This window comes from Salvelinus fontinalis, chromosome 28 (genome assembly GCF_029448725.1).
Source record: "Salvelinus fontinalis isolate EN_2023a chromosome 28, ASM2944872v1, whole genome shotgun sequence".
Classification (NCBI taxonomy): domain Eukaryota; kingdom Metazoa; phylum Chordata; class Actinopteri; order Salmoniformes; family Salmonidae; genus Salvelinus; species Salvelinus fontinalis.
In genome coordinates, this window is record NC_074692.1 from 33,282,437 (window position 1) to 33,293,158 (window position 10,722).

Sequence of the window (10,722 nt, forward strand, 5' to 3'; positions counted from 1 at the left end):
TGGGAGGAAATAGGGGTGGGATGGGAGGGTGGGGGTATTTAATATGGAAAATACTTCAAATTAAACTCAGCGACTGGCGAGTAAAACCTGTCTTGATTTTTTTATGCTGTTATGTTGTGTATTGATATTGTATCTTAATACCTTTATCTCTTTTTGACCACGTTTTCACCTGACGACAGTTTCACAACTTAGGATTGTCAAAGAAATCTGAGACTCATAGGTTCAGATACTGTAGTATCCAGTCCACTGTCCATCCAGTCACACATACTTCCCTCTAGTGGTGGGAAGAAATACACTGTAATTCACCTCCACACTGCCCTGAGTGTCCCTCTAAAACACACTGTAATTCACCTCAAACTGCCCTGAGGGTCCCTCTAAAACACACTGTAATTCACCTCCACACTGCCCTGAGGGTCCCTCTAAAACACACTGTAATTCACCTCAACACTGCCCTGAGGGTCCCTCTAAAACACACTGTAATTCACCTCCACACTGCCCTGAGGGTCCCTCTAAAACACACTGTAATTCACCTCCACACTGCCCTGAGGGTCCCTCTAAAACACACTGTAATTCACCTCCACACTGCCCTGAGGGTCCCTCTAAAACACACTGTAATTCACCTCCACACTGCCCTGAGGGTCCCTCTAAAACACACTGTAATTCACCTCCACACTGCCCTGAGGGTCCCTCTAAAACACACTGTAATTCACCTCCACACTGCCCTGAGGGTCCCTCTAAAACACACTGTAATTCACCTCCACACTGCCCTGAGGGTCCCTCTAAAACACACTGTAATTCACCTCCACACTGCCCTGAGTGTCCCTCTAAAACACACTGTAATTCACCTCCACACTGCCCTGAGGGTCCCTCTAAAACACACTGTAATTCACCTCAACACTGCCCTGAGGGTCCCTCTAAAACACACTGTAATTCACCTCAACACTGCCCTGAGGGTCCCTCTAAAACACACTGTAATTCACCTCAACACTGCCCTGAGGGTCCCTCTAAAACACACTGTAATTCACCTCCACACTGCCCTGAGGGTCCCTCTAAAACACACTGTAATTCACCTCAACACTGCCCTGAGGGTCCCTCTAAAACACACTGTAATTCACCTCCACACTGCCCTGAGGGTCCCTCTAAAACACACTGTAATTCACCTCAACACTGCCCTGAGGGTCCCTCTAAAGCACACTGTAATTCACCTCCACACTGCCCTGAGGGTCCCTCTAAAACACACTGTAATTCACCTCCACACTGCCCTGAGGGTCCCTCTAAAACACACTGTAATTCACCTCAACACTTCCCCGAGGGTCCCTCTAAAACACACTGTAATTCACCTCCACACTGCCCTGAGGGTCCCTCTAAAACACACTGTAATTCACCTCCACACTGCCCTGAGGGTCCCTCTAAAACACACTGTAATTCACCTCAACACTTCCCCGAGGGTCCCACACTCTCATGTATTATAGAGGAGATCTGAACTGGAGTTTAAGGCAAGGATTCAATCCGATCACGCTTTGTCAGCTATGCACCATTTGAAGGTAATTTCTGATTGATATTACATATGCAGCGTTTACTGTGAATGCGGTGTCCGCGAATATTGACGTTAAGGACTGGGAAGGGGGATGGGAGGCAGGAGGTAGGGAGAGAAGAGGTAGCAAGACAGAGGGAGATGGAAGGGAGGAGAGAGACAGAGGGAGATGGAAGGGAGGGAGTGAGACAGAGGGAAGGGAGGAGGGAGATGGAAGGGAGGAGAGAGACAGAGGGAGATGGAAGGGAGGGAGTGAGACAGAGGGAAGGGAGGAGGGAGATGGAAGGGAGGAAGGAAAGAGACAGAGGGAGATGGAAGGGAGAGAGTGAGACAAAGGGGGAGGGAAGGGAGGACGGAGATGGAAGGGAGGAAGGAGAGAGACAGAGGGAGATGGAAGGGAGGGAGTGAGACAGAGGGAAGGGAGGAGGGAGAGAGACAGAGGGAGATGGAAGGGAGGAGGGAGGAGGGAGATGGAAGGGAGGAGGGAGAGGGGGAGAAGAGGAGGGAGGGAGAGGAGAGAGTAGGGAGGGAGGAAAGGATTGGGGGCACGAGGGAAGGAGGGAGGAGTGGGGGAGGAGGAGAGGGGGAGGAGGAGGGAGCGAGGAAAGGGGGGAAGGAGAGGGAGCAGGGAGAGGGGAGAGGGGGGAAGGAAGGGGAGAGGAGGATACTGTGTATTGAAAGTGACCAGAGCAGTTCCTAGAGTTCTGTCCAGCTGTATTGAGATACAGAGTAGCCTTCTCCCTCATTCAAATAGACACATCATATATCAGATCACTGCTTCAAATATGTAAATATTTAAAATATGACTCTCGAAAAGAGAGGACACTTTATCTGGGAAATAAGAAAAATGTCTCTCTCCTTTGCTGAATGGTTTCAAAAGAAAGAACCAAGTGATTTTCAAGTGAATTTGTTCTGAATAGATTAGCCAGGGGTTTGAATACCGTGTTGTACAAGAAGAGCTGTAGTTTTCCCTGCCTCAAAAGACCTGGACAAACACAGAATTTGTTCACTCAAACACACACAGAGAGCAGAAGAAATGAGATATCAACGTGTCATGATCAATGTGATGATGAATGTGATGATGAAACGAAGTTGGACCTTGTTGAGAAAAAAATATTCATTTATTTTTTACAAACAGCAGAGGATCTCCTACTTCTTTGGTGCTCAGCCCCTCCCCCCTCTTCACACTCAGCCCCTCCCACCTCTTCACACTCAGCCCCTCCCCCTCTGGTGTAGGTTATGGTGTTGAGGTGGTCCAGGCCTGGGGCTGGTGTTGGTTATGGTGTGGTGTTGAGGTGCTCCAGGCCTGGGGCTGGTGTAGGTTATGGTGTGGTGTTGAGGTGCTCCAGGCCTGGGGCTGGTGTAGGTTATGGTGTGGTGTTGAGGTGGTCCAGACCTGGGGCTGGTGTTGGTGGTGTGGTGTGGTGTTGAGGTGGTCCAGGCCTGGGGCTGGTGTAGGTTATGGTGTTGAGGTGGTCCAGGCCTGGGGCTGGTGTTGTGGTGTGGTGTTGAGGTGCTCCAGGCCTGGGGCTGGTGTAGGTTATGGTGTGGTGTTGAGGTGGTCCAGGCCTGGGGCTGGTGTTGGTTATGGTGTTGAGGTGGTCCAGACCTGGGGCTGGTGTTGGTTATGGTGTGGTGTTGAGGTGGTCCGGGCCTGGGGCTGGTGTTGGTTATGGTGTGGTGTTGAGGTGGTCCGGGCCTGGGGCTGGTGTTGGTTATGGTGTTGAGGTGGTCCAGGCCTGGGGCTGGTATTGGTTATGGTGTGGTGTTGAGGTGGTCCGGGCCTGGGGCTGGTGTTGGTTATGGTGTTGAGGTGGTCCAGACCTGGGGCTGGTGTAGGTTATGGTGTTGAGGTGGTCCAGGCCTGGGGCTGGTGTTGGTTATGGTGTGGTGTTGAGGTGCTCCAGGCCTGGGGCTGGTGTAGGTTATGGTGTGGTGTTGAGGTGGTCCAGACCTGGGGCTGGTGTTGGTGGTGTGGTGTGGTGTTGAGGTGGTCCAGGCCTGGGGCTGGTGTAGGTTATGGTGTTGAGGTGGTCCAGGCCTGGGGCTGGTGTTGTGGTGTGGTGTTGAGGTGCTCCAGGCCTGGGGCTGGTGTAGGTTATGGTGTGGTGTTGAGGTGGTCCAGGCCTGGGGCTGGTGTTGGTTATGGTGTTGAGGTGGTCCAGACCTGGGGCTGGTGTTGGTTATGGTGTGGTGTTGAGGTGGTCCGGGCCTGGGGCTGGTGTTGGTTATGGTGTGGTGTTGAGGTGGTCCGGGCCTGGGGCTGGTGTTGGTTATGGTGTTGAGGTGGTCCAGGCCTGGGGCTGGTGTTGGTTATGGTGTGGTGTTGAGGTGGTCCGGGCCTGGGGCTGGTGTTGGTTATGGTGTTGAGGTGGTCCAGACCTGGGGCTGGTGTAGGTTATGGTGTTGAGGTGGTCCAGGCCTGGGGCTGGTGTTGGTTATGGTGTGGTGTTGAGGTGGTCCAGGCCTGGGGCTGGTGTTGGTTATGGTGTGGTGTTGAGGTGGTCCAGGCCTGGGGCTGGTGTTGGTTATGGTGTTGAGGTGGTCCAGGCCTGGGGCTGGTGTTGGTGTTGTGGTTGTCTACACAGCTCCCTCTGGTGGTCAGGATGTAAAGCTACTTTGCTGCTCTGATCAGAACTCCATCCCGTTCCTGGTCCAAGTCCTCATCACCAGCAGCCAACATATCTGTGAGTATGATTCAGAATCAAATAAAGAGTTTTACAAGTGGACTAGGAATACCACTCTATGATGGAAATATGTTGTGATGTTTACAGCATTTTTGTTGATGTTCTGGTAACCTAGCAGCAGGTCCATCACCATTCATAGCACACAAATAGAAAACAGAAGCTGAATGAAAGAACCCAAACCAGTCAGTCACTAGAGGACTTGCCCAGTTCTGAACCTGTACCTCACCTGGGATCTCCACAGCAGTGCTCTGTGAGGGCTTGTTGTTGTCGCTGTGTTTGTCTGTTGTCACGCAGCCGGCTGGTACTACTTCCCTGTAGCAGCAGCGACAGCCTCTCCCTTCCTTCAGACTGTCTAGACTCGGTGTGCTGTGCTTGAAATGGCCTGGGCTGGCTGGGCCTACCGCCACCTTGTGATGTTTACAAGTATTACAACAGGGGACTGAGCTGCAGCTGTACAAACAATGGTCTTCCTGATGGAGAAGGGTTAGACTGCTCCAGTCCCCCTCAGTGTCTCCTCTTCTGCTGGGCTTCACAGCCCCCAGAAACCTGGACAACAACAGGTTATCACTATCAGTGGAGGATTCACCCCCAGAAACCTGGACAACAACAGGTTATCACTATCAGTGGAGGATTCACCCCCAGAAACCTGGACAACAACAGGTTATCACTATCAGTTCAGGATTCACCCCCAGAAACCTGGACAACAACAGGTTATCACTATCAGTGGAGGATTCACCCCCAGAAACCTGGACAACAACAGGTTATCACTATCGGTTCAGGATTCACCCCCAGAAACCTGGACAACAACAGGTTATCACTATCGGTTCAGGATTCACCCCCAGAAACCTGGACAACAACAGGTTATCACTATCGGTTCAGGATTCACCCCCAGAAACCTGGACAACAACAGGTTATCACTATCGGTTCAGGATTCACCCCCAGAAACCTGGACAACAACAAGTTATCACTATCAGTGGAGGATTCACCCCCAGAAACCTGGACAACAACAGGTTATCACTATCGGTTCAGGATTCACCCCCAGAAACCTGGACAACAACAGGTTATCACTATCAGTGGAGGATTCACCCCCAGAAACCTGGACAACAACAGGTTATCACTATCGGTTCAGGATTCACCCCCAGAAACCTGGTGATGTAGTGATGTACCTGTTTGTATTAGTGACGTACCTGTTTGTATTAGTGACGTACCTGTTTGTATTAGTGATGTACCTGTTTGTATTAGTGATGTACCTGTTTGTATTAGTGATGTACCTGTTTGTATTAGTGATGTACCTGTTTGTATTAGTGATGTAGTGATGTACCTGTTTGTATTCGTGATGTGTATTAGTGTATTAGTGATGTACCTGTTTGTATTAGTGATGTACCTGTTTGTATTAGTGATGTAGTGATGTACCTGTTTGTATTAGTGATGTGTATTAGTGTATTAGTGATGTACCTGTTTGTATTAGTAATGTGTATTAGTGATGTACCTGTTTGTATTAGTGATGTACCTGTTTGTATTAGTGATGTACCTGTTTGTATTAGTGATGTACCTGTTTGTATTAGTGATGTAGTGATGTACCTGTTTGTATTAGTGATGTAGTGATGTACCTGTTTGTATTAGTGATGTGTATTAGTGATGTACCTGTTTGTATTAGTGATGTACCTGTTTGTATTAGTGATGTGTATTAGTGATGTACCTGTTTGTATTAGTGATGTGCCTGTTTGTATTAGTGATGTACCTGTTTGTATTAGTGATGTGTATTAGTGATGTACCTGTTTGTATTAGTGATGTGTATTAGTGATGTACCTGTTTGTATTAGTGATGTGTATTAGTGATGTACCTGTTTGTATTAGTGATGTACCTGTTTGTATTAGTGATGTACCTGTTTGTATTAGTGATGTACCTGTTTGTATTAGTGATGTAGTGATGTACCTGGGTCCAGTAGGGGAACAGAGGACGTGGGTCCAGTTCTTCCAGCAGCCCTGATCAAATGGGTTCTTATCATCAGGCTCAAAGTAGGGCTCCTACAGAGGAGAGAGAAAGAGAGGGATAGACAGAGAGATTGAGAGAGGGAGAGATGGGCCACCAGATTATAATACATCCTCAGTCAAAAGAATGATGCTCCAATTAGTGTGTGTGTGTGTGTGTGTGTGTGTGTGTGTGTGTGTGTGTGTGTGTGTGTGTGTGTGTGTGTGTGTGTGTGTGTGTGTGTGTGTGTGTGTGTGTGTGTGTGTGTGTGAGAGAGTGTAGTGACTTACTATAGTAGAGGATGGCTCCCCCTTGGAGATCAGCTTGATGTTGCTGATGAGTATAACCAAGACCAAGAGCACACAGGCCAGGCTGGTAACCATGACGACCACACTGGTCAGTTAATGTTAAGGTTTAAAGAGAATAGTATGCGTACACTTTGGGACTGTGACCCCGGTGTGTGTGTGTGTGTGTGTGTGGATACGTGGTGGCGTGGGGCAGGCTGAAGGGCTGGTGCAGGGTGAGGAGGGTGAGGAAGAGGAAGAACAGAGAGGATGAGAGGACCAGGAGCAGGTATGACGTCAGCAGCAGGAGGAAGAGCAGGAACACACGGTAGTTACGTCTCCCCACGCAGTTATTCAGCCACTCACAGTGGTGGTCGAACCGCTGTGTAACACAAACGCACACACACAGAAAAGACACACATAACATGTGCAAACAGATCTGATAATGGGGAGGTGGAGGTAGATAATGATAATGAACATGGGGGGTAGATAATGATAATGAACAGGTGGAGGTAAATAATGCACAGGGGGAGGTAGATAATGATCATGAACAGGGGGAGGTAGATAATACACGGGGAGGTAGATAATGATAATGAACAGGGGGATGTAGATAATGATAATGAACAGGGGGAGGTAGATAATGAACAGGGAGAGGTAGATAATGAACAGGGGGAGGTAGATAATGATAATGAACAGGGGGAGGTAGATAATGATAATGAACAGGGGGAGGTAGATAATGAACAGGGGGAGGTAGATAATGAACAGGGGGAGGTAGATAATACACAGGGGATGTAGATAATGATAATGAACAGGGGGAGGTAGATTATGATAATGAACAGGGGAGGTAGATAATGAACAGGGGGAGGTAGATAATGATAATGAATAGGGGGATGTAGATAATACACAGGGGGAGGTAGATAATGATAATGAACAGGGGGAGGTAGATAATGATAATGAACAGAGGGAGGTAGATAATACACAGGGGGAGGTAGATAATACACAGAGGGAGGTAGATAATACACAGGGGGAGGTAGATAATACACAGGGGGATGTAGATAATGATAATGAACAGGGGGAGGTAGATAATGATAATGAACAGAGGGAGGTAGATAATACACAGGGGGAGGTAGATAATGATAATGAACAGGGGGAGGTAGATAATGATAATGAACAGGGGGAGGTAGATAATGATAATGAACAGGGGGAGGTAGATAATGATAATGAACAGGGGGAGGTAGATAATGATAATGAACAGGGGGATGTAGATAATGATAATGAACAGGGGGATGTAGATAATGATAATGAACAGGGGGATGTAGATAATGATAATGAACAGGGGGATGTAGATAATGATAATGAACAGGGGGAGGTAGATAATGATAATGAACAGGGGGATGTAGATAATGATAATGAACAGGGGGATGTAGATAATGATAATGAACAGGGGGAGGTAGATTATGATAATGAACAGGGGAGGTAGATAATGAACAGGGGGAGGTAGATAATGATAATGAACAGGGGGAGGTAGATAATACACAGGGGGAGGTAGATAATGATAATGAACAGAGGGAGGTAGATAATACACAGGGGGAGGTAGATAATGATAATGAACAGAGGGAGGTAGATAATACACAGGGGAGGTAGATAATGATAATGAACAGGGGGAGGTAGATTATGATAATGAACAGGGGAGGTAGATAATGAACAGGGGGAGGTAGATAATGATAATGAACAGGGGGAGGTAGATAATACACAGGGGGAGGTAGATAATGATAATGAACAGAGGGAGGTAGATAATACACAGGGGGAGGTAGATAATGATAATGAACAGAGGGAGGTAGATAATACACAGGGGAGGTAGATAATGATAATGAACAGGGGGAGGTAGATTATGATAATGAACAGGGGAGGTAGATAATGAACAGGGGGAGGTAGATAATGATAATGAACAGGGGGAGGTAGATAATACACAGGGGGAGGTAGATAATGATAATGAACAGAGGGAGGTAGATAATACACAGGGGGAGGTAGATAATGATAATGAACAGGGGGAGGTAGATAATGATAATGAACAGGGGGAGGTAGATAATAATAATGAACCGGGGGAGGTAGATAATGATAATACACAGGGGGAGGTAGATAATGATAATGAACAGGGGGAGGTAGATAATACACAGGGGGATGTAGATAATGATAATGAACAGGGGGAGGTAGATAATGATAATGAACAGGGGGAGGTAGATAATGATAATGAACCGGGGGAGGTAGATAATGATAATACACAGGGGGAGGTAGATAATGATAATGAACAGGGGGAGGTAGATAATGATAATGAACAGGGGGAGGTAGATAATACATGGGGGGAGGTAGATAATGATAATGAGCAGGGGTAGGTAGATAAAGAACAGGGGGAGGTAGATAATTAACAGGGTGAGGTAGGTAATGATAATGAAGAGGGAGGTAGGTAATGATAATGAACAGGGGGAGGTAGATTAAGAGAAAGCCATTTTGATGACACTTTCCTGAATTGTGGTTCCAGTCTGATATGTTTGCTACACTCATTTCAGTACAACTTACGTCCACACAGGCATTGCAGCGACGGCAGTGCCATGCAGCAGGGGGAAGGTAGATCTCACACCTACTGCACCAGTCCATATCATACTTCTGACCATTCACTATCACATAGGCCACCTCTGCTGTGCCTGGCCATGGGGGGCCTGAGAGAGAGGAAAGAGAGGGAGAGAGGTGGAAGAAGAGAGAGAGAGAGAGAGAGAGAGAGAGAGAGGCTTTATAAACATTGCTCCTTCATGGTAACTTCTGGATAAAAATGTAGCGACTTTAAAGGAGAATCTGGAGCAGGACTTGACTCAACAACTGTGCAGCTCAGATACAGATGTAGGATCTTAATTTGACCAGTTTCTCACAGCAGGAAAATAATCCTGCAGCAACAGGAAATGAATTATTATGTGGATTGTAATTAATGGACATTCATGTAGGGGTTGATCATTTTTTTGTTAGGGTGTAACCGGTGTGAAATGGCTAGCTTGTTAGCGATGCGTGCTAGTGGCATTTCAATCGCTTGCGTCACTCGCCCTGAGACCTTGAAGTAGTTGTTTCCCTTGCTCTGCATTGCTGCAGCTTTTATGGAGCGATAGGTAATGATGCTTCGAGGGTGACTGTTGTCAATGTGTGCCAAGGGTCCCTGGTTCAAGCCCAGGTTGGGGAGAAGAGAGGGACAGAAGCTGCGTTGTTACAAGTGAAAATCAAGTCTGACATTCTAAAGTGGGAATCACAAACTTTCGAAGCCTTTTTAAAACTCGATTGCATTAAACGTTTGCATTTCAGCTGCACAGGAAAATTCTCTGCAACAACAAATGATTCAAATGAAGAGAACAGATCTGTACCACCTGTGCCATAATGATACAGACCTCTTGGTATAGGAAGTAGCCTAGTTGCTTACTTTTTAATAACTCTTGAAAGGAATATCACAGCTCCCTGAGATGTCATCTAGATATATTTAATAATACTATTATAATGCTGTTGTTAACATGATAATATTACCTTGGTGGAGAATGCCAGGATCCATGAAACTTGACACCAGGAAAGTTACCACGGTCCCAGTTAGTAACATTGCAGATGCCACAGGATAGGCCACTGAAACATGAGTAGCCAACCAAGCGCACCTGGCGAGGACAGGGAATAGTCAACTGTCAAGTCATCCTCGCAGAAAACTACAGGTGGAATGGGTTTTGATTGAATGTGAGATTTAGGGACAACCTAATATAAGGAGAATATTAGCTTGTAAACTTACGGGAAAGTGATGTACAGCACGCTTATTACGAAACCCATGCAGGCAGTAAAACCCGGCCCGAGACCACGCACAATCCAGTGCGGCCGTCTCTTCTTCTTGCGCGGCTTCTCGTTGTCCGAGTCCATATGCCTTCTAAACTTCCAATTTATGTTAGTTTCTAGCTAACATTAAAAACACTTTTCGGAAAAAAATATTTATTCTTTACTCTTTCATCTAAAAATGCTTTATTTTCTTTGAGCTACAATGACTGTAGTTCTGTCCAGCTTTCCACTTCCTCACGATAGAGGACCCCGGTGATGCTGTCATGGAAACCATATATGAGAGAACGCGCTCAAGCCCCTGACCACTCGTGATAGGACGTGTTTGCGTAGAAAATACTTGGTAGTCTATTTAAAATAACATAGACTATATAGCCTAGATTTAAAAATAAATAAA

General features: G+C 46.9%; 1 protein-coding gene across 3 annotated transcripts; it reads right to left on the reverse strand.

Annotated features, from left to right (window-relative positions):
* Positions 1-2,772: 2,772 nt before the first annotated feature.
* Positions 2,773-10,693, reverse strand: LOC129826609 (palmitoyltransferase ZDHHC19-like). Of its 3 annotated transcripts, none has more exons than XM_055887517.1 (7): positions 10,288-10,693; positions 10,038-10,159; positions 9,054-9,193; positions 6,483-6,858; positions 6,157-6,248; positions 4,448-4,767; positions 2,773-4,219 (listed from the first exon to the last, which is right to left on the reverse strand). In XM_055887517.1, the coding sequence occupies exons 1-4, from the start codon at positions 10,410-10,412 to the stop codon at positions 6,607-6,609; spliced, it is 639 nt and encodes a 212-aa protein (XP_055743492.1). In that variant the 5' UTR covers positions 10,413-10,693; the 3' UTR covers positions 2,773-4,219; positions 4,448-4,767; positions 6,157-6,248; positions 6,483-6,606. The 3 variants fall into 2 exon arrangements, with proteins under 3 accessions (XP_055743492.1, XP_055743494.1, XP_055743495.1); XM_055887520.1 differs by lacking the exons at positions 9,054-9,193; positions 10,038-10,159; positions 10,288-10,693 and having other exon boundaries at positions 6,483-6,921.
* Between the last annotated feature and the right edge of the window lie 29 nt (positions 10,694-10,722).

Excerpts from the sequence above, each read along its gene's own strand:
- LOC129826609 (XM_055887517.1), bottom strand. The coding sequence starts at position 10,412 with ATGGACTCGGACAACGAGAAGCCGCGCAAGAAGAAGAGACGGCCGCAC. Across the intron at positions 10,160-10,287 it reads GTGCTGTACATCACTTTCCC|GTGCGCTTGGTTGGCTACTC; the intron begins GTAAGTTTACAA and ends TGTCCTCGCCAG. Across the intron at positions 6,859-9,053 it reads GCTGCAATGCCTGTGTGGAC|CGGTTCGACCACCACTGTGA; the intron begins GTAAGTTGTACT and ends TGTGTTACACAG.